At 37.8% G+C, this 19,967-nt stretch overlaps 1 protein-coding gene across 1 annotated transcript in view; it reads left to right on the top strand.

Moving 5' to 3' along the window:
• Window positions 1-3,157: 3,157 nt before the first annotated feature.
• The window catches only part of CACNG3 (calcium voltage-gated channel auxiliary subunit gamma 3), a 124,622-nt gene continuing 107,812 nt past the window's right edge, over window positions 3,158-19,967 (top strand). The window contains exon 1 of the mRNA XM_074280023.1: window positions 3,158-3,962. Coding sequence (XP_074136124.1) covers window positions 3,752-3,962 — 211 coding nt within the window. The 5' untranslated portion in view covers window positions 3,158-3,751. The remainder of the gene's footprint in view (window positions 3,963-19,967) is intronic.

Genomic DNA, 19,967 nt, shown 5'->3' with positions numbered 1-19,967 from the left:
TTGGTGGAATTGTGAACAGATCTAACCATTCTGGAGAGCAATTTGGAATTACGCTCAAAAAGCTATCAAACTGTGCATCACTTTTGATGGAACAGTGTTACTACTGGGCTTATATCCCAAAGAGATCTTAAAGAAGGGAAAGAGACCCACATGTGCAAAAATGTTTGTGGCAGCCCTTTTCATAGTGGCTAGAAACTGGAAACTCAATGGATGCCCATAAATTAGAGAATGACTGAATAAATTATGGTATATGAATGTTATGGAATATTATTGTTTTGAAAGAAATGACCAGCAGGATGAATTCAGAGAGGCTTGGAGAAACTGACACTAAATGAATTGATACTAAGTGAAATGAGCAGAACCAGGAGAGCATTATACACAGCAACAACAAGCCTATATGATGATCAACTCTGATAGACAAAACAAAGAGATTCAAACCAGTTTCAATTGTTCAGTGATGAAGAAAGCAATATACACCAGAGAGAGACCTGTGGGAACTGAGTGTGGACCAAACATAGCATTTTCACACTTTTTGTTTATGTATGCTTGCATTTTGTTTTCCTTCTCAGCTTTTTTTTTTCTTTCTAGATCTAATTTTTCTTTTGCAGCAAGATAACTGCATAAATATGTATATATATTGCATTTAACATAAATTTTAACATATTTAACATGTATTGGATCACCTGCCATCTGGGGAGGGGATGGAGGGAAGAAGGGAAAATTTGAAACAGAAAGTTTTGCAAGAGTCAATGTTGAAAAATTACCCATGCATATGTTTTATAAATAAAAAAGATTTAATAAAAATAAATAAATAAATGAAACAAACAAATAATTAAATAGCTATGGGACAATCAAAAAAAAAAAAAGAAAGAAAAGAAAAAAGAAAAAGAAAAGAAAGCTGGGCTAGGAAAGTAGCAGTATAAGTTGGTCCAGTAGCAACAAATATACATTTATTTTGCTTTCTGTGAGTCTTGAAGAATCTTAGGACTGAAATAAATCTTAAAACAATAGATTATTAGAGCTGGGAAGTTCCTTAAAACATAAAATGTAAAAGATGTAATGGATTTTAGAATACAAAACATAAAATATAAGAACTGGAAAGAACCTTAGAATATGCAATGTTAGGTCTTCAAGGGATCTTAGAGATCAGTTGATCCAAATTCTTAATTTTATAGAGTAGATAGGTGGGAAGCATTTGGGAAATAAGATTGACTGTTATGAAGCAAAACAGACTTTTTTGACCAAGCTTATTTTAGAAAGTTTTTTAAAGCTTATTTTTAAAAATTTTGGTTAGAGAATCTTAGCTATATATTGATCTGGTTCATATATCACTCAGTTTTGGGATTATTGATATTCCTCAATTGACTTCTGGGTCATTTTGTTTTGCTATGGCATTAATTTAAAAGAAAATTATTAACCATGTTATAGTAAGTTGTCATTCTAAAGGTGACACATTCTCCTCCTCCTACAAAAATCTCATTAACACAAGTCTACTTCATTATTTTCTTTCACATCTGATTGTCCCTAGGCTTTAACAACCACAATGACATTTTTTGTTAGGTTTTTACACTGGATTTATTGGAAGTCAGGAGACCTAGGTTCTAGATTATTCATTTTCCAAATCAGTACCTAATTTTCTTCATTTGTAAAATGACATGTTTGAACTAGATTTTTCTTGAGTCTTTTTTCAGCTTTTATATTTCATGCCCTGAAGTAGAGCACAGAATTGTAGCACAATGCATTGGAACTATTTCCAGTTTCAACCTGGAATCAGATGAGATTCCTGATTTGTAATATGACTACTTATTGTGATCCTGGACAAGTCACTTATCCTCAATAAAGCTCTTTCCTCATCTGTTAAATGAATAATTTTACTGTTTAATCTCTTAGGGTTGTTGAAAGAAAAGATCCTTATAAACTTTAATGTAGACTTTTAAAATATGTTATTATTATTATTATTATAAAATTTCCTCTAGTTTTGACATTCAAAGTTCTATAATGCTTTCCTTATTGAAATTAGAAAAGGTATGGAAGGGATTTTAAAAAACTGTTAACTATGAATGTTTCAGATGCAAAAATCTGATATTTTGTTAATTGGTTCCTAGTGTGAGAAAATAAGAAATATTGTTGCAAAGGTAATCTACAAAGAGACAAATTCCTCTGGCCATTCAATATGTGTGTATGGATGTATTATATACTTATGTAATTATTTGTGTATATGTATATAATGTGTGTTTATATATGTTTGTGTGTGTATATATACATATACATACACACATTTATGTGTGTAAACCTATAGAAATACCATATAGGTTGTTGTTGTCATATCTGGTGTTAGCCAGAACTCCAGAGAAAGAAGGGTAGACATCTTGGTTTGTTTTGTGGGGACAAATTGAGACAGACTACACACAGCTGTGCTGACAACACTTCTTGCCGGGCTGGTAGAGCGCCCCAGAGCAGCCTGTCCCTTTAAGCAGGAGTCTTCTCTTGGGTTTCATTCTCCGCATCAGTGGGCTCTGGTGGAGCCCGCAGCAAAATGTAAACTTAACTGGTAAGTCAGGGGTTGGGGGGAGGGAGCTTCCTACTGCCCTTTTGGCCCCAGAAACTTTGGTGTCTTGGTGGGATTGAGGCTGTTGGCCTCGGAAAAGGAACCAGAGCAGTCTGCACTATCATCACCTACATAACACACACACACACACACACACACACACACACACACACACACACACACAGAGTCACCCCATCACCCCCAACCCATCCCTAACACCTCACAACTTCAGTCCGTTGGCTGGATGGCAGAATCGTGGCAGCTGTACATTCAGGACCACAGACAGATCCTTTTGCCTTCTAGCCAGGTCCAGCTGGCTATGTCCCCTGGACAGCATCCCTTCTCAACTGGGCGGGGGCTTTAGGAACATGCAGATAGCTTTTCCTGAGGCTGGGAAAGGCGAGGGCACTCCTCTCAAGGGCTGGTCCCCATATCTGAAATAACAGCTATTTTTTGCCATCCGCCCTCACCATTCACCCACCCACCTCCCCACGCTTCTCTCTCTCTCAGTCTCTCTCAGTCTCTCTCTCTCAGTCTCTCTCTCTCTGTCTCTCTCTCTCTCTCAGTCTCTCTCTCTCTCTCTCTCTCTCTCTCTCTCTCTCTCTCTCTCTCTCTCTCTCTCTCTCTCAGTCTCTCTCTCTCTCTCTCTCTCTCTCTCTCTCTCTCTCTCTCTCTCTCTCTCTCTCTCTCACACACACACACACACACACACACACACACACACACAAGCGCGCACACGCACGCACACAGTCCAGTTGCCACCTCTCTGATTCTCTTTCGCCTGGATCCTCCCCAGACAGCCAAGCATCCCGGAACCCTCCACTCCCACCACAGGGGCCATGCCCCACACGGAATCCAGCCCTGAGGCCCGAGAGGAATGAAAGGAGTCCCGGGTACTCTGGGGAGGACCAGGAGATGCTGGCAAGCCTGGTGGAGCCCGTCCCCCTCGGAGGGGAATAGAGAAGGCGGCGGGCTGGAGAGAGACCATTCCCGGACAGGCAGCACCAGTCCTAGCTTTGCCAAAGCCCCAAGGAAGGGAAGAACCTGCTCGTTTGAAGAGCTTGCCCTGGGATTTCCGAGGGTAGCAGCCTGCCCCAGCTGTCTAGCTGTGGGGTAAGTCAGCTCCCTCCCATCCCCGCCCCGGACCCCCGCCCTCCACTTCTTCCCCCACCCCCCCAATCTACCAGCGTACCATGAAGAATTATGAGGATGTGTGACAGAGGTATCCAGATGTTGATCACCACTGTGGGAGCTTTCGCTGCGTTTAGTTTAATGACCATTGCGGTGGGCACAGACTACTGGCTGTATTCCCGAGGCGTATGTAGGACTAAGTCTACAAGTGATAACGAAACCAGTCGGAAGAACGAGGAAGTCATGACCCATTCAGGGCTTTGGAGGACCTGCTGCCTGGAAGGTATTTACATCTTTCCTCACACTGACTCTCAAGGTTTCCCAAACGCTATCGAGCCAAGGGATGGGGGCAGGAGGGGGTGTGGAGTGGGAGGTGAAGGATACGGAGTGTTTAGTTTAGGGCATTGCTGAGAAGATTTAGGGGTCCAGTTCTCGGGCTAACTGAGGTTGTAGACTCGGAATGGTATCAAGAGATGTGAAAACGGTGTGAGGTGAAGAGAATGGTTCCATGCTGGCCTGGGACGCCACAGGACTGTAGGTGGCAACGGTGTTTAAGGAAGTCATTTGCCAAAGCCCAGAGCTTTTCAACGTCTTTCAGGCTTCTTTGAGCTTGGGAGGGGGGGTTAGAGAGGAAGGAGGAGGTGTTGGCTTCCAAGGTCCTCCCTATACTAGTTGTCATCCGCATTTGCCCGCCAGGAGTTATCCAGAGAAAGCATTGAAAGCTCACGTTTGCATAGCGCTTCAGAATTTATGAAGTGCCTTCCTCCCAACAGCCTTGGGACACAGGCAAAGGAAAAAAATTGAGGTTCAGAATAACTTGCCCAAGGTCACAGAAATATTAAGTGGTCAACTGGGTAGCTAACTAACCTAAGACTTCTAACTCTATATCCAACATTCTTTCCATTGCACCATACTGGGTGCAATGTATGACAAGAACTGTTTTCCATCCTTTTCTATAACAGAAATCCTAAGTAGTGTAAATTTTTCCAAAGTGGATACCTTTCATCAACCCTTTAAACCTATAAATCCCTCCCTATGTTCCCATATCTTACACCCTTCAAAAACATACACTGTCATGGTAACTTATACTCTTGCTAAACCCAGGCATACACACACATAATAGCATAGGAAAAACTTCATTGTCTTTCCCTCCTATTTCACATCAGGGTATCAACCACCCACTGCTAAATCAGAGGAAGCTGAAACCTCAGATTCAGGATGACAACTCCCAGGAAACCATCTATTGCCAAAAAAGTAGAGTTTTTTCTTTCCTTCAATTCTGTCCTTACACACACACACACACACACACACACACACACACACACACACACACACACTTGTCCTTATGGACACTTTACATCTTTGGGATACTTTGTAGGTAGTGGGCTACTTGTCATTGGAAGCTAAAGCATGGCCACTTGTTGGGGTACGTCATCTAAGGAAAGAATGCTTTGTAGATGGATTGATTTAGATGCTCTGTGAGGTCACTTTTGTGATGCTATGATTCAACAGTTCTAATATTCTGTGATTCTAAGATTTGGTAATTATGGGATTTTTAATATTCTATAAACCTAAATGTAATGATTCTAAGATACCATGATTGATGCCTCAAGATGCAGCAGCATTGCAACTGGTTTTTCTAAGTCAAAATTTGTCTTTGGCTTAAACTAGAATGATATCCTCCAAAATGTAATTAGGAATATAGGCCAAATATTTGCCTTTCTCAGAGGTATTTGTTTGGCTGTGGTAATAGTTCCTGGTTAATCTTTCTTATTATAAAACTTGTTCTTATAAAACTTGTTCTAACTGTAGAAAAAAGGTTTGAAGGAAGATAGGGCAATGTACAAGTGCCAATAGAAACTGTTAGGCAGATTGTGTAGAAAAGCAAAGCTTTTTAGGGGATAAAGGAATATCAATCAATCAAAATAAAAAGCCAGAATTAAGGTTCCATTAGAGTCACTGATGAATCTTTGAATAACCTGGAGCAACAACTGTTGTGATGGGCACACCTGAAGAAGTCTCTAGAACTATAGCCCAGAATGGTTATCTCCCCTTTTTGGACATCAATTTCATCAACTTCAAAATGAGAGGATGGGATTAATTGACTTCTAAAGTCTATTCCAGCTTCAACATTCTATGTTCTTTATGTTCAAATGTTCTTTCTGGGTCCAACATCCAATGTGATGGTTCTAAGGCGTTTTTAATTTCTAACAGTCAATTTTTAAGATACCTCATATCTAACATCCCTTGAGTCTATGAAAGCTAGGGTCTTTTCTTTCCCTCTATCCATGCAATTTCTATGCTGATTTGTTCAATGACTGGCATTTACCCACTAACTGAAAAATGTCTGCGTTGCTGTTTGTGTGTAACTTACCAATAGTGATGAATAAAAACCTCAAACCAAGTGAGTGATTAAGAAGGCAGGGAAACGACAACTGTTTCAGAATACTGATGAGAGTCCAACATGGCAACTGTGCTGCTCTCACTGATTAAGTATAAAAGCTTTATGAATGACTTGGAAGCAAGATTAGTTAAAGTAAGACAATTTTAAGAGTTCTATCAATGAGAAAGAGATCAGGTGCAACAATTATAAAGCTGCAGGCACCTGAGAAATCTACCAGTCCAAATTATTCATTTTGCAAATGGAGAAATTGAGACCCAGACAGAGGAAGTTATCTGTCCAAAGTCTTGCTTAAGTTAAAGAGTCAAGTATTCTGACTTGGAATTTTTCCACTGTACAATGCCATTGCTGCACAGAGGCAGAATATAAAAGCTAGAAGCAATCTTAGGGATCCTAGAGTCAAACACCCCTCCCCCTCACACACACAACTTACATTGTCATGTTGAAGAAACTAAAGGTAAAAGCGGATGATGACTTGGACAAGGTCATCACATAGTTACTGATAGTATAGTTCTAAAATCTAGCTCTTTTGACTTCTAATCCAGCAATCTTTCTAATATACCAAATGGTTAACATGGCCCTTGCCCACCTTTCTATCATCACCCCACCCCTTGACAACCTTAAAGACCCATAGACAAGCTATTATTGTTGTTTTTAATAGCATGCTTTTCACACACTAATTGGAAAAATGCCTTTGTGCAAATGCCTCAGTAGCTAGTGCTATGACTTCACTTGTCAGTGTAATATTACATCATTTCTCAGCCTTCTTCCCATAGTCCTGACACCATGGAAAACTGTTGTCCTGATTGTAGCACAGCTAAAATTACTTCAGTCTTCAATACTACAAATTTGCAGTTTGTGAGGCTGCAGCTGTGAAAAAGCCACTTGAAAAGCAATTTGGTGTAGTAGAAGTAATGCTGAACTGGGAGCCAGGACACCTAGGTCCCATCTCTGTTTCTGTGTTTTTTAAACAAGGAGTACTGGATGATCTTTAAGTCATCTTCCAGTTTTGATGTTTGATGTTTTTTGTCCTAAAGTCTCTACCAACTCTAATCATGTTCTGACATTCTATGGTTTCTTGCCAGGTCTTGATACCCTAATTTTTAATTATCTAACACTCATCAACATTTAATGTTCTCTATTCTAAAGTCCCTTTCCATATTTATATATTAGTAACACACAAAGCTCTGACGTCATCCATTCTTACTTCATCCAAACAGTAGCATATTATTCCACATCAATTTTTCCTCTAAATGTGAGCAAAGCAAAGTGTGCAGTGATTGTCTAGTGTAGTCAGTCACATTAGGGAATTTTTGCCTACCACTGACTGAAGCTGCAAAATGCATTGCTGCCAGGGCACCAGGATAAGAATTCCTACCAGGGTCTCTAGCAGTACAATGGAATCAGGTATGGTTTGCCGCAGCTGCATGCACAGATCCTGGAATGGGGAAAGAAGGCAGAACCAGCCCTGCTATTGAGATAGTGACTTACCCACAGAAACTGCTCACAACCACAATGTAACAGGCTCATGCTATTTTCTCAATCTATCTGCTGACAGAGAAGCTAGCTTGGATACCTTAGTTTCCCCAATATTTTCTCTAAGAAAGTCCACTGGGACTTCTCCTCTTTCCTCCTTTTTATTCAGAATCCAGACAATAGAAACAAGAGCTCTCTTTTACTGAGTACTTCGTGGTTCAAAAGAACTTCACACTCATTATTTCATTGGATCTTCACAACGATCTGGTAAGAGTGAAGCAGTCAACAAGTATTTATTAAGCACTTACTGTGTATGAGGCACTGCGCTAATCACTGGGGATACGAATAAAAGAAAAATCATCTGCTGCCCTTGAGAAGCTCACACTCTAATAAAAAAGATAGCATGCATATAAGTTAATATATAACATGTATGCATAATAATATGCACATGTATATATGTACATGTGTGTTATAATATAAACATGTAGGTACATGTTAATAGATACATAATATCAACATGCATTTATATATCCTATATAATACATATGTGCATATATGTATACATGTATGTTCATTGTGTATGAGGTAAATGTGTAGGTAATCTCAGAGGGGAAACAGAAAAGTATAGTGTATTATTCTTTCCATTTTATGGATAAGGTAACAGACTCAGAAAACTCAAGTGATTTGGCCATAGACACAAACCTGGAAGATGGCAGTGTTTTCACTTAAACCAATGTTTCCCAATCTAGTGTTCTTTCCACTAAACTGAGCTTCTTCTCAAAAAGGTGTTCATTCTCAAGGCAAAGCCCTGGAATATTCAGGGAGATGAAAAAGAGGAGAATAAGTGAGAAATGAGAAAGGTAAAAATATGGCTAATCCAACTTGTTTCCTAGGAGTGATGAACTATCTTAAGAAGAATCTCAACTTGAATCATGTTGATATTTAGACCCAAGATAGTCTTTAATGTATTAAGCATTAATTAATTACTTACACTGTGCTAGGTTCTTGGTTCAAAAGATAAAAATTAAAATAGTCCCTGGCTTCAAGGAGCTTATAATCAACTAGGGGAGAAACTAGCAGGGAATATGTGTGGGTGTGTGTGTGTGTGTGTGTGTGTGTGTGTGTGTGTGTGTGTGTGTGTGTGTAAATGTAAACTATATATAATATAACAAAATAGGTGTAACAGCTATAAGGGAAGGAAGAGACCAAGAAAAACCTTATGCAAAAGATGTGTTACTGGATTGAGTGTTGAAGAAAACTAGCCATTCTATGAGCTAGAGGGAAGGTAGTAATGAATGCCAGGCATAGAAGATTATTATACAAAGCCAGGAAATGAAATGTTGTGTATGGGGAACAGCAAAATAGACTATTTTAGTTGCAACATTGTGTATGAAATGGCATAATGTGTGCCAAAGCCAATTTGTAAAGGACTTTAAGGGCCAAAGAGAGGAGAGAGGAGGTTTTTGTAGTTTTTACCTAAATTGAGGGCTTTCTAGTATTTTAAAATTAAATTTAATATTACTATTTCCATGGTCCTTCATGGTTTTATATGTTCCTTAAAACAATCCTGTGAGACTGATGTGGTAAATGCCATTTCTTGCCATTTGCTACAAGGTGGAGGAATTAAGGTTCAGAAGGGGAAAGTGACTTCCTTAAGATCACACAGCTAGCAAGTGAATGAACTAGGATTTGCCCTAAAGCATTCTGATTCTATAGAGGTAGCTAGGTGACACAGTGGAGACAGTGCTGGCACTGGAGTACGAAGACTCATCTTGGTTAGTTCAAGCTTCAGACACTTACCAGCTGTGTGACCCTGGACAAGTCATTTTGCCTCAATTTCCTCATCTGTAAAACCACCCTAGTATTTTTGCCAAGAAAACCTCACAGGGGGTTACAAAAGTTCAAACGTTATTGAAATAACTGAACAACAATAACAACATTCTGATTCTATATGCAGCAGCTTATCTACTGTACCACAATGCTTCTTCCCAATTCTATCTGTCAGCAGCATGCAGAGGCACAGAGCAGAACAGGGAGGCAGCAGAGCACAGATACTGACACTTTTAAGCAGCAGTTCTTTGGAAGGCTTCAGTAGCATGATGCCATTGGTGATGGAGAAAGTGACCCTCAGTCATCTGCCATGGCAAACTAGGGAGCCAAGCAATTTGAATATCAGAGACATTTGAGAGCATCCTTCATCAGAAGGTGCTGACTCAGGCACAGATTTCTGAGTTCTCTCCCCTATGTATGACATTCTTTGGCACCCCAAGGGATTTGATCAGCTCAATTAAACACCCGGAGGATGTGTTTAGTGGTTGTGTTCCCTAGGGAGAAGAAGCCTTGTCACTGTTTGTATTTGTTAGAAACTGTGAGAACAGGTGACATGGGCAGCACAAGCACTAGGGGAAAGTCCAGTGATTAAAGGAGTGCCCACAGCTAAACGCCATGCTATATGTTAACCATGCTAACATCTGACTGAGACCTTTCTCCCTTCCCGAGGGTGTTTCCTCCAATGGAGTCCCAAATCTTTGACACTGTCTAACTGATATTTGAGATGCTCTTGAAAATTTGTCATTCTCCAATCAGATGAGTGAGCAGCTCATTGTCTATGATCTCCTTCAAGATGGACCTTAGGTATTACCAAGAACATTAGTTCATAATGCTTACACAATAAAATATGAATTTATTTAGATTGGGATTCAAGCTTTCCATAGTCTTACTCCAACTGATTTTTCTAGACTTCTTTCACGCTACTTTCCCTTTCATTATGTTAGTTAAATATCTCCTGCCATCATGGTGCTCTATATGGATTAGAAGCTTAATATATGTGTGTTTAATTTAGAAGTACCATATAATGAACCAATACCAAAATACAAATGAACAAGTAGGGAAAGCGAGGTTCAGAAAATGAAATAGCCTGCTTGCTCAGTTTTTAAATGGCAGAGCCAATATTTGAAAATTAGTCCTTAGATCCAAGCCCTTTATTCTTTCCATGGTACTCTTCTCCCTTCCTCAGGATAAATCTTCCAAAGATATTTATGTAGGCCTAATCCTCATCACTACAAGGTTTCCCTAGATGAGAGAGGACTGTGCTACCAACAGGGAATGAAGAGCCTTTTTTGGTCTTCATTTCTATAAATCCACAGTTTCATTTTGCCAGATAAAATAAAAATGGAGATATTTTCTATGGTTGGATTTTACTCCAGATGCAAACATGAGCCCCTAGAAACAGCCAGAGTGGATTCATATGTCTTTTCAGGACCTTTTCCTCTTGCCTCTTCAGAGTATCTGGAGAGCCCCTTATGTCACAAGGTGGGAAATCCAGATGCAGCATTAAAAATGACATGGCAAATGCCCCAAAATATTAACTCTCACCATTTCTACAGTACTTCAAAAGTTTACAAAGACACACCATATAACAAGCCTGTGAGAAGAGTAGTACAAGTCTTTTAACTCTTATTTTATGGACACAACAATTGAGAACTCAACAAAGGCTTCTGCTCCAGAATCAAAATCTTTTTCACTGCCCTAGATAGGGAGCGCAGCCCTGGGTTCTATCCCTGAGTTTGTCAGAGGAGCTTTATAGTCTTGAAAATTAACTATATGGTATCAAAGATTCCTCTGATATTCAGTATTCTCAGGTACCTTCTAATGATTGATATAGAAGCAAGAAGCTCAAAACTGGCATGCATAGTTGTTTGCATGTTATGTCCTTCATTGCATTAGACTGTGAGTTCCTCAAGAGCCGGTACCATATTTTTGTCTTTCTTTATGTTTCCAGCATTGAGTGCCTGGCACATAGTAGGCACTTTTTCAATATTAGGTGATTAACAGTCAACCCTGCCCACAATAGCTCACATTTATATAGCACTTTAAGGATTGTGAAGTGCTTTACTAACTTACTTGATTCTGATAATTATTCTGTGAGGGACATGCTATTCTTGTTACCATTTTATAAATAAAGAAAATAAAACAGAGATGTCAAGTGACTCGCCTAGTATCTCTGAGCCTAGTAAGAATCAGAAAGAGGATTTGAACTTGGGTCTAACTCTAATTCCTACACTTAATTCATTGCCTCACTTAGCTGTTAACAAATCAGGCTGTCTTAGAAAACAATTTGGCATAATGGATAGACTGCTACTTAAAGTTAGAAAGAACTGGGTTAAAATGAATGTTAAAATTGTTTTATATGTAATTGGGGAAAAATAAAATAATTTTTTTTAAAAAAGTGAGGAGAAATGGAAAGAAAATATATTTACAAAAAGTTTGGCCAGAGAGCCAATTCTGCCAAAACACCATAGGAGCATTTAAAAATGCAACTTGAAGAAGAACATTAAACAAACCATTTTTAAAAATCTGTCAATCTGTCAAGATTTTTATTTAAATTTTTATAATAAAAAGTCTTTTCTCTATTAAAAAAGAGTTGGGTTCAAATCTACACAATGACCTTTACTAGTTTTGTGATTACTGATAAGTCACTTAATTTCTTGATGAGCCTCAGTTTCTTATCTTTAAAATGGGGATTATAATATGTATAGTGCCTTTCTCACTGAGTTATTGTGAAGCTTAGATGATGTAAATGATTTGTGAAACATAAAACATATATAAATATCAGCTTTTATTATTAGGCAGATAGCTATCATTGGAGGTGGTCAAGGAGTGGACATCCAATTGAGAGAGTGTTTTAGAAAAGGGATTCTTAACCTGGTCTATGAACTTTTAAAAATAATGGTCAATAACTGAATTGGCATAATTGGTTTCCTCGGAAACCCTGTATCTTTTATTTTATGCACCCAAAAATATTCTTCTGAAAAGGGATCCAGAGGTTTTATCAGATGGCCAGAGGGGTCCATGAAAAAAAAAAAAAAAAAAAAAGTAAAGAGCTCCTGATTCAGTGGGAAATCCTGCTTCAGGTTACAAGATCTAGAGACACTGTTGTTGTTTCCATTTGTTAATCTTGATTTTCCCCTTGAGGACTAAGTAGACTAAGTCCATATGACACTTCATGTCAAAATTACTTAAAGTACCTCCTCAGTAGTATCTCATTAATGTTCTGAACATTGTATGTTTGGAAGGAAGAAGTAAAGGAAAACAGGTATTTTTATAGTTATTTTTATAGTTCTAATTTTATAAGCCTAAGAAGCTAAGATACTAAATAGGAAAGTCTAATTAGGATTATAGTGAACTACAAAGACAAACATAGAATTTTAGTTTTCCCTTTTTTAATGTTCTCCCCTCAATCTCTTTCTAGGCAATCTTCATCCTATATAAAACCATTATGTCAACTTATATGACAATGGTGATAGTGATGATAGCGATGATGATATGTAGCATTTGTTATATACTACTTTAAAATTTGCAAAAGATTTTAGAGGTCCTACCTCCTTTTCTCCTGAAAATAAATTTGTGAGTTAGATGCTATTATTATTCCCATTTTATGGATAAGAAAACTGAGTCACATGGAAACATGAAGGATAGCCAATAAAAAGGCACAGAGAAGGAAAATGGAATTTCCCATATGGAACATATTAAGCAAGTCAATGTGGATATAACTTGGAGGGCAAAAAAAAGAAGAGTAATATGTAAATATCCTAGAAATATAGACTAGAGCCAGATTTTGAGAAAGTTTAAATTTCAAAGATAGGAGTTTGTATTTCATCATGAAGCTAATGGAGAATCACTTCAAGTCTCTTTTAATAGAAGTGACATAATAAAAAATGTGTTTAAGGAATGTTAATTGTACATTTCTGTAGAGGAAAAAAAAAGGAAAAAACCAATTTCTGTAATATCTATTAGGAGAATATAGAATGAATCCAACAAACAAAAGTCTGTTTAAAGATTTGGCTATTTGAGTAGAGAGAAGAAAATGTATTTGAGAGAATAAAAATCATCAAGAATCAATATCTGGTTGGCCATACGGGATGAGAAAGACAGAGGAGTCAAAGATGACTCTCCTAGGTCACAAACCTGGGTGAATGGAAAATGGCTCCATAAAGTAACTCATTCCGTGGCACAAACGCTGCTTTTTTGAGATTGTGTCCTTCCATTGTCTCTTTTTCTATGTCCTTCTATATGTGTTTTCTTCCTCAAATAGAATATTTACCCTCTAGGGGCAAGACTTGTTTTGTTTTTCTACTTCTATCCCCAATGCTTGGCACATAGTTAGAGAGCAAAGAGCAGTTCTTTATTCATTTTAGAGCTGTTTCAGGGTTAGAAGTTCTTCCTTATATTGAAATGAAATCAAGACTCTCTGTAACTTCTATACAATAGTTTTAGTTTAACCCTACGGGGCCAAGCAGAATAAGTCTAATGCCTCTTCCCTGTGAAAACCATTCAATTATTTCAAGGGAGAATTTAAGTGTGGAAATTGAAATGTGCTAAGGGGTCTGTTCCCTCATTGATGCTTAAGAATTTATGACTTTTTCCTGGATCTAAAGGAAATGGAATTGTAGATAGAAAATATTCTACTGTATAGTCCACAGTGTGCACTGTATAGTCTTTGAAATGCAGGAAGAAAACCTGGCGAATTATAGCAACATGCTGCAAAGGGGATAACTGTTCACAGTTGCCATTCTCAGCCTCTGTAGACAGTTTCATTAAAAATGCCAGTTCTTAGTCATGCAAATCCACTCAGTGCTGAAGCTTGGTCATTTAGAATCATGTTTAAAACAAAACATTATGACCTTTTGAAAATTACGTGAGAGCAAAACAAATTAGATGTTTATCAGAATAAAACAACCCCTTGGCAAAAGCATAACTCAGAATGGGCACTGTTTTGAGGGTTGTGTATGTTTAATGATTTTTAGTAAAAGATGCTAGCCTTGGGACTCAGCTGAATTGCTTGAGGTATTTTGAAACAAAATCAAGTGGTTGTGATGTTAATTGGAGCCAAAGGTTTGTTGGGGATCATAGTAATTGGGTCTGCAAAGATCTTTGCTTTGTTTTTCTGTGCCCAGTGTGGTCTTTGATACCAAATGGCAGAGTTGAACAGAGGAAAGAACATGGTTGAGATCCTAGTGATCTAGTGGACTCAGGCTGAAACCTTTGAATTTAGCAATCTGCTTGTAATGATTTTTTATTTTGGAGTCCTACCCTTAGAGGGGATACATTCAGACAGTGGACTCTATTAAAATTCTAGGTTCTGTTCTCATCCAGGAAGGCTTGGTTGGGGCAGTCCCAGAAGACATTTCCAACTGGGTTAGTGGGGTTAAAGACGCATGGCTTGGCCTTTCAAGGGACCTATATTACAAATGAAGAAATTTCACCAAATCAATTAGTTCTTTAAGTACTCAGCTCAGTTTGTCTTCTTTGATGAGTTTTGCCTGACTAATCTCACCCACATCATCACAGAACCTCACAGCTGACATCTAATTAAAGGGCATCTGAACAAAGATCCCCTCTACACCATACCCAACAAGTGGTCATCTAACCCTTTCCTAGAAGCTTTCAGTGAAGAGAGATGACGTCTTCCTGTGGCTTGGGGACTTTGATCATTAGAAAGTTTTTTTTTCCTGACATCGAGTCTTTGTCTCTTGGCAACAATATAAAGTTTCTAGTTCTACCAAGCAGAACATGCCTAATCCCTCATCTATGTTTCCAACCTCTAAATACTTACAAGATGGCTGGCACGTGTCCTTTCTCTTTTCAGGCTTGCTATAACCAGGGCCCTCAGACAACCCTCACATAGCATGAGATCAGTTCCCTTACCACTTTGGTTATTTTCTTCTGGATAAAGTTTAATCAGTGTCTTTCCTAAGATATAGCACCCTCCAATCCCCTCCAATATTCCAGCTGTGGTAAGAACAGAAAAAAATATAGCCAGATCATCACCTCCTCATCCTAGACATGTATCTCTTGATGGAGGCTAAAATTGCATTTGCTTTTTTGACAGCCATATCACACTGTTGACTCATATGGAGCTTGCAGGCCATTTTCAGATGAACTATTTTTTGTAGGTAAATTCCACATATGCTCTTTCTCTGCCACAATAGTCTTGGTAAAGATCCTAACTTTGTCATACTAGCTATGTGATTTCACATAATTTATTTAAATTCTCGTGGCATCTGGTTGTTCATCCATAAACAATACATGTTCTGTCTACTTCATGTACTTCCTGTAAGGATCAAATTTAATAATTGATATAAAATGTTTTTGACTTTAAGGACCTAACAGAAATGTGAGCTATTATTATCACTGAGATTTTTTTTACCTAAATAGCTTTTCTCTTTTCCTAAACTATAAAATCCATCAAAGTCTATCTTCTATTTTCCTTAGGTCTTCCCACAAGGTCTAGCATAATACTGGGCACATTGAAGGTACTCTAACTATGAATGAATCAATGATGCTAAAGCACAGAGAGGGCATGCAATAGACAAATTCAGAGAAGGAAATCTAATCCCGGTGACTCTATATTTGAACATGTGGGTAGGAGGGAAAGGGTGGGTCTCCCCTTGGAATATACAACTTTTAAATCAGTCATGGAATAATCCTATTCTTTTCTGATGTCTCCATTTTAAAGAATCTAAATGGCAAGATATCATTTTAAAAATTTTTAAACATATATTCTATGGAGGGGGGAGAGGAGGGTAGGGAAGCAAACAAGGTTAGTAACTCAAGATCTTCATGATGGAACAAAGACCCACGTCAGGATATTGTTGCTTTCCCTGCTTCCTTTCCCTTATGGCAATTAGTGGCAAAATGGATTGTATAGTGCATCTGGAGTTAGGAAGACATGAATTCAAATCCAGTCTCAGACACTTACTAGCTGGATCATTGGGCAAGTCAATTAACCTTGTTTGCCTCAGTTTTCTCAACTATAAAATAAACTATAAATATAAAATTAGATTATTATGAGAATCAAAGGAGATTTATTAATATATAAATGCTTAACACAATCTCTGGCACACAGTAGTTTTTATATACATATTTATTCCTTTCTCTAGCCTTCATTTTCTTTTCCCCATTCCCCAGGACTCCAAATCATAGAATGTTCAAACTTAAAGAGTTATAGCATAGACTAAGCTACAGAGTACTCTAAAAGATAGAGTTTTTGAATATTGGAGCTGGAATGAATTATAGATCATAGCATATTAGACCTAGAAGTAAAGGATGTTAGAATTATAAGAGATTTTAGAAATCATCTTGTCCAGTGCTTTAATTTTATAGATAAGGAAACCAAGACCAAAGGCAGTGACTACACAGCCAGTAAATGAAAATTATGAGATTTAAATCTAGATCTTCTAATTCAGAGCCCAGTGTATTTTCCAATGTACCATATTTATACTCTCATAGGAGAGAAAAGACATGCAGCAATAATTCAAAATGATAATAATAGCATTTATGTGCTGTTTGTTAACAAAATGCTTGCATGAATTCTTTCATTTGGATCCCATTAAAAAAAAACCTGCGAGGTAGGCAAGGCATTATTATCCTTATTTTATAAATAAAGAAGCTGAAGCTCAATGACTTGCTGAAGATCACACAGAAAATCAGTGGCAAAGCTAGGATTCAAAACCAGAGTTCCTTAATCTAAATCCAATATTATTTCCTATTACTCCAAAACTTTAGGATGGAGATGGAAACAGATTTTGGAAAGTTTTATCAAGGATAAAACTACATCAAGGATGTAGCACCTAAGATGAGCCTTCAAGGAGGGGAAGAATATGTAGTTTATGTAGAGAAGTCTGGGTCAGGAATGATCCATGACAGAGGAATGTAGGAGTAGTGGTAGTATTGAAGAGACAACATGAATAAAGTCATAATGATGGGACAAGGCCAGATGAAACACAAAGAATATGAGCTTCTTGAGGGAAGACATTATTTATATTTTTGGTTTTGTATCCTCGGTGCCTGGCACATCATGAGCACTTAATAAATACTTGTTGAGTGAATGAGAGACAATAAATAGTCTAATTTGGTTAGAACATAGAGTAGTATAACAAAGCTAGAAAGATTGTAAAGGACCTTTAATTCTAGATTATACTTGGAAGAGACCCTAGAAATCATCTCTATCTGAATTGATTCTTTCCTTCTGATTCATTGCCATCCTTCTTTCTCATCTCTTTCTTTCTCCTTTAGGAATCTTTGCTGCCTTGTCCTCTGGGGCAACACATCAGCACTGAACAGATTTTCTGATATTTCTTTCTTGAGTTCTATATGGTTCAAGCTATAGCAAGCCATTGTTCAGCCTGAACCAAGATGCAAGGGGGCAAAGTAAGCTTTCATCAGGCACAGAGAGAAGTGCCTTTGATTAAAAAAGCCATCCTGCCACAAGAAAGCATGACGGAACCTGGGCTATTTGCAGTGTCTTGATTCTTTGTTCCTGAACACTGACAGAGCCCAGGCAAATGCTCAGGCTCTGTACAGAGAACAATGCAGTATTCAAATGTCTTACATGTCAGACACAACAAAGTAACTGAACTGCTACTACTCAGCTTAATGATAGGTGCTGCTACAACTTTATATTCTTGCCATCCAGGAAACTTCTAATTTAAAGAGAATGCACCTTGAGGTATTTTTAAATCATTCATTCTCTAAAGAAACCTACTGAAGGCTTGCATTCTGTATGGTGTTGGAGACTTGCACCCATGTGACAAACCCCGACTTTAGCATGAGATTTCTTTTCTTAATTTAACTCAATTCACTTCAGCAAACATTTGTGAAACACCTACCATATACCAGACACCATCCTGGGTACTGGAGACAGACAAGAAGAGAACAATTCCTACCTTCAAGGATCTTAAATTCTATTTTTTAAACCATTTGGCCTTGAGCTTTTAATTCTGTTTCCATACTGACTTGGGGCTAAAGAGAGCTATTCTCACCCTGATGTTTATCAGCCAAATATCCATAGACAAGTAGTTATGTTTCTCTAAGCCTCAGTTTCCTACTCTTTAAAATTGGGATAATAATCCTAGCATTGCTTACATTATAGAGAGTAATGCTTGTAAATGGGATGTGATAACAAAAGCACTTCACAAGTTTTGAAGTGATATAAAAATTCAAATGAGTGAGTAGAGTGGGCTAGCCATACATGGGACTAAACACTTAGATGAAGAATGAAAAATGCCATCAGTGATCTGTTTCTTGTCTCTAAAGCTTACTAACTCTGGTTTCAGGCATAGAGTATCAGCTACAAGGGGCTTCAATGATCATCTTATTCACATCCCTCATTTTACAGAAGAGGCAATTGGTGCCCAGAGAGGTAGCACAACTGGTTCATATAAAGACTTAGGACTAGAACTCAATTCTGACTATCTGTTAAAAGTGTTTTCTGTCACTCCATAACTATCTCCAATATCTAAATTTCTGATAGCATTTAAATACATGACCAGATTATTAAGCTTCCATCAGACCTTATTTAGACATAGCTTTGGAATCAGGAAAGGATTTATTGATATAAATATAGATCACACTAAAATATAGCCCTTTCTCATCTCTAAAATGAGTTCTTTAAGGAATATATGCATATACATACAAGGAATATAACACATATACATAGCTACACATATATATCTACAAACATCCACAGAGAGAATATATAAAAGCAGCTAGAGACCATATTAAGGTATTATCAAAGAAAGTATTTGGGTCAGGGAGAGAGAAATAACACATATGACATGTATGCATTCAAGAATGAAATGGGAAGAAGTAGGAGAAGGAAAGAAAGAGAAGAGCAAAAGGAAGTGAAGAAGAGGGGGAGAAAAAAGGGTGAAGGAGAAGAAAAGGAAAACAGGAAGAGAGGGGAGGAAAGCAGTCAGAGAATAGAAGAGAAGAGGATGAGGGGAAGTAAGGGAAGGAAAGCTAAAAAGAAAAGAGAGGAAGGAAAGGTAGTTGAGATAGAAAAGGAAGAAGAGAAAAAAGAGGGAGGGAGAAATCTAGCATTTATATTTATATGTCACTTTAAAGGTTATATGGCATTTTGCATACTATATCTCATTTGATCTTCATAAGTATGTGAAGTTGGTAGTATAAAAGTGTCACCTCTATTTTTACAGATGAAGAACCTGAAGCTTAGAGAAATTAAATGATAAAACTATACAACTAGGAAGTTTTAGGCCTGGGATTAAAACTCAAATCTTTTAACTACATATTTGGTAGGCAGCCCCCATAACAAAATCATGTCCTTTGTCTCTTGCCACATCTTAAGCTCAGTTTCTTTACTTCTTGGGTTGCAGATAGCTTACCTTCCCAGGTCATTAAGGTCAGAATCTGTAACCAGCTTTTCCAGTGAAATCTGTTTACCAATAGCTGAATAGGCTAATATCAGCAGTCTGGCTCTGCCTTCTCCCATAATAATAGCTGAGATCCTTGGAGATTTTATAAAGGTGAATGAGTAAGAAGGAATATCCCTCTTCCATCAAAACAGACTAAAATTACTTCAGTAATTCAACTGTTTATTAAGTATCTACT

This window comes from Sminthopsis crassicaudata, chromosome 1, assembly GCF_048593235.1.
Source record: "Sminthopsis crassicaudata isolate SCR6 chromosome 1, ASM4859323v1, whole genome shotgun sequence".
NCBI lineage: Eukaryota > Metazoa > Chordata > Mammalia > Dasyuromorphia > Dasyuridae > Sminthopsis > Sminthopsis crassicaudata.
The sequence above is the reverse complement of the archived record's forward strand: the minus strand, read 5'-3'. Positions and strand labels throughout refer to the sequence as shown.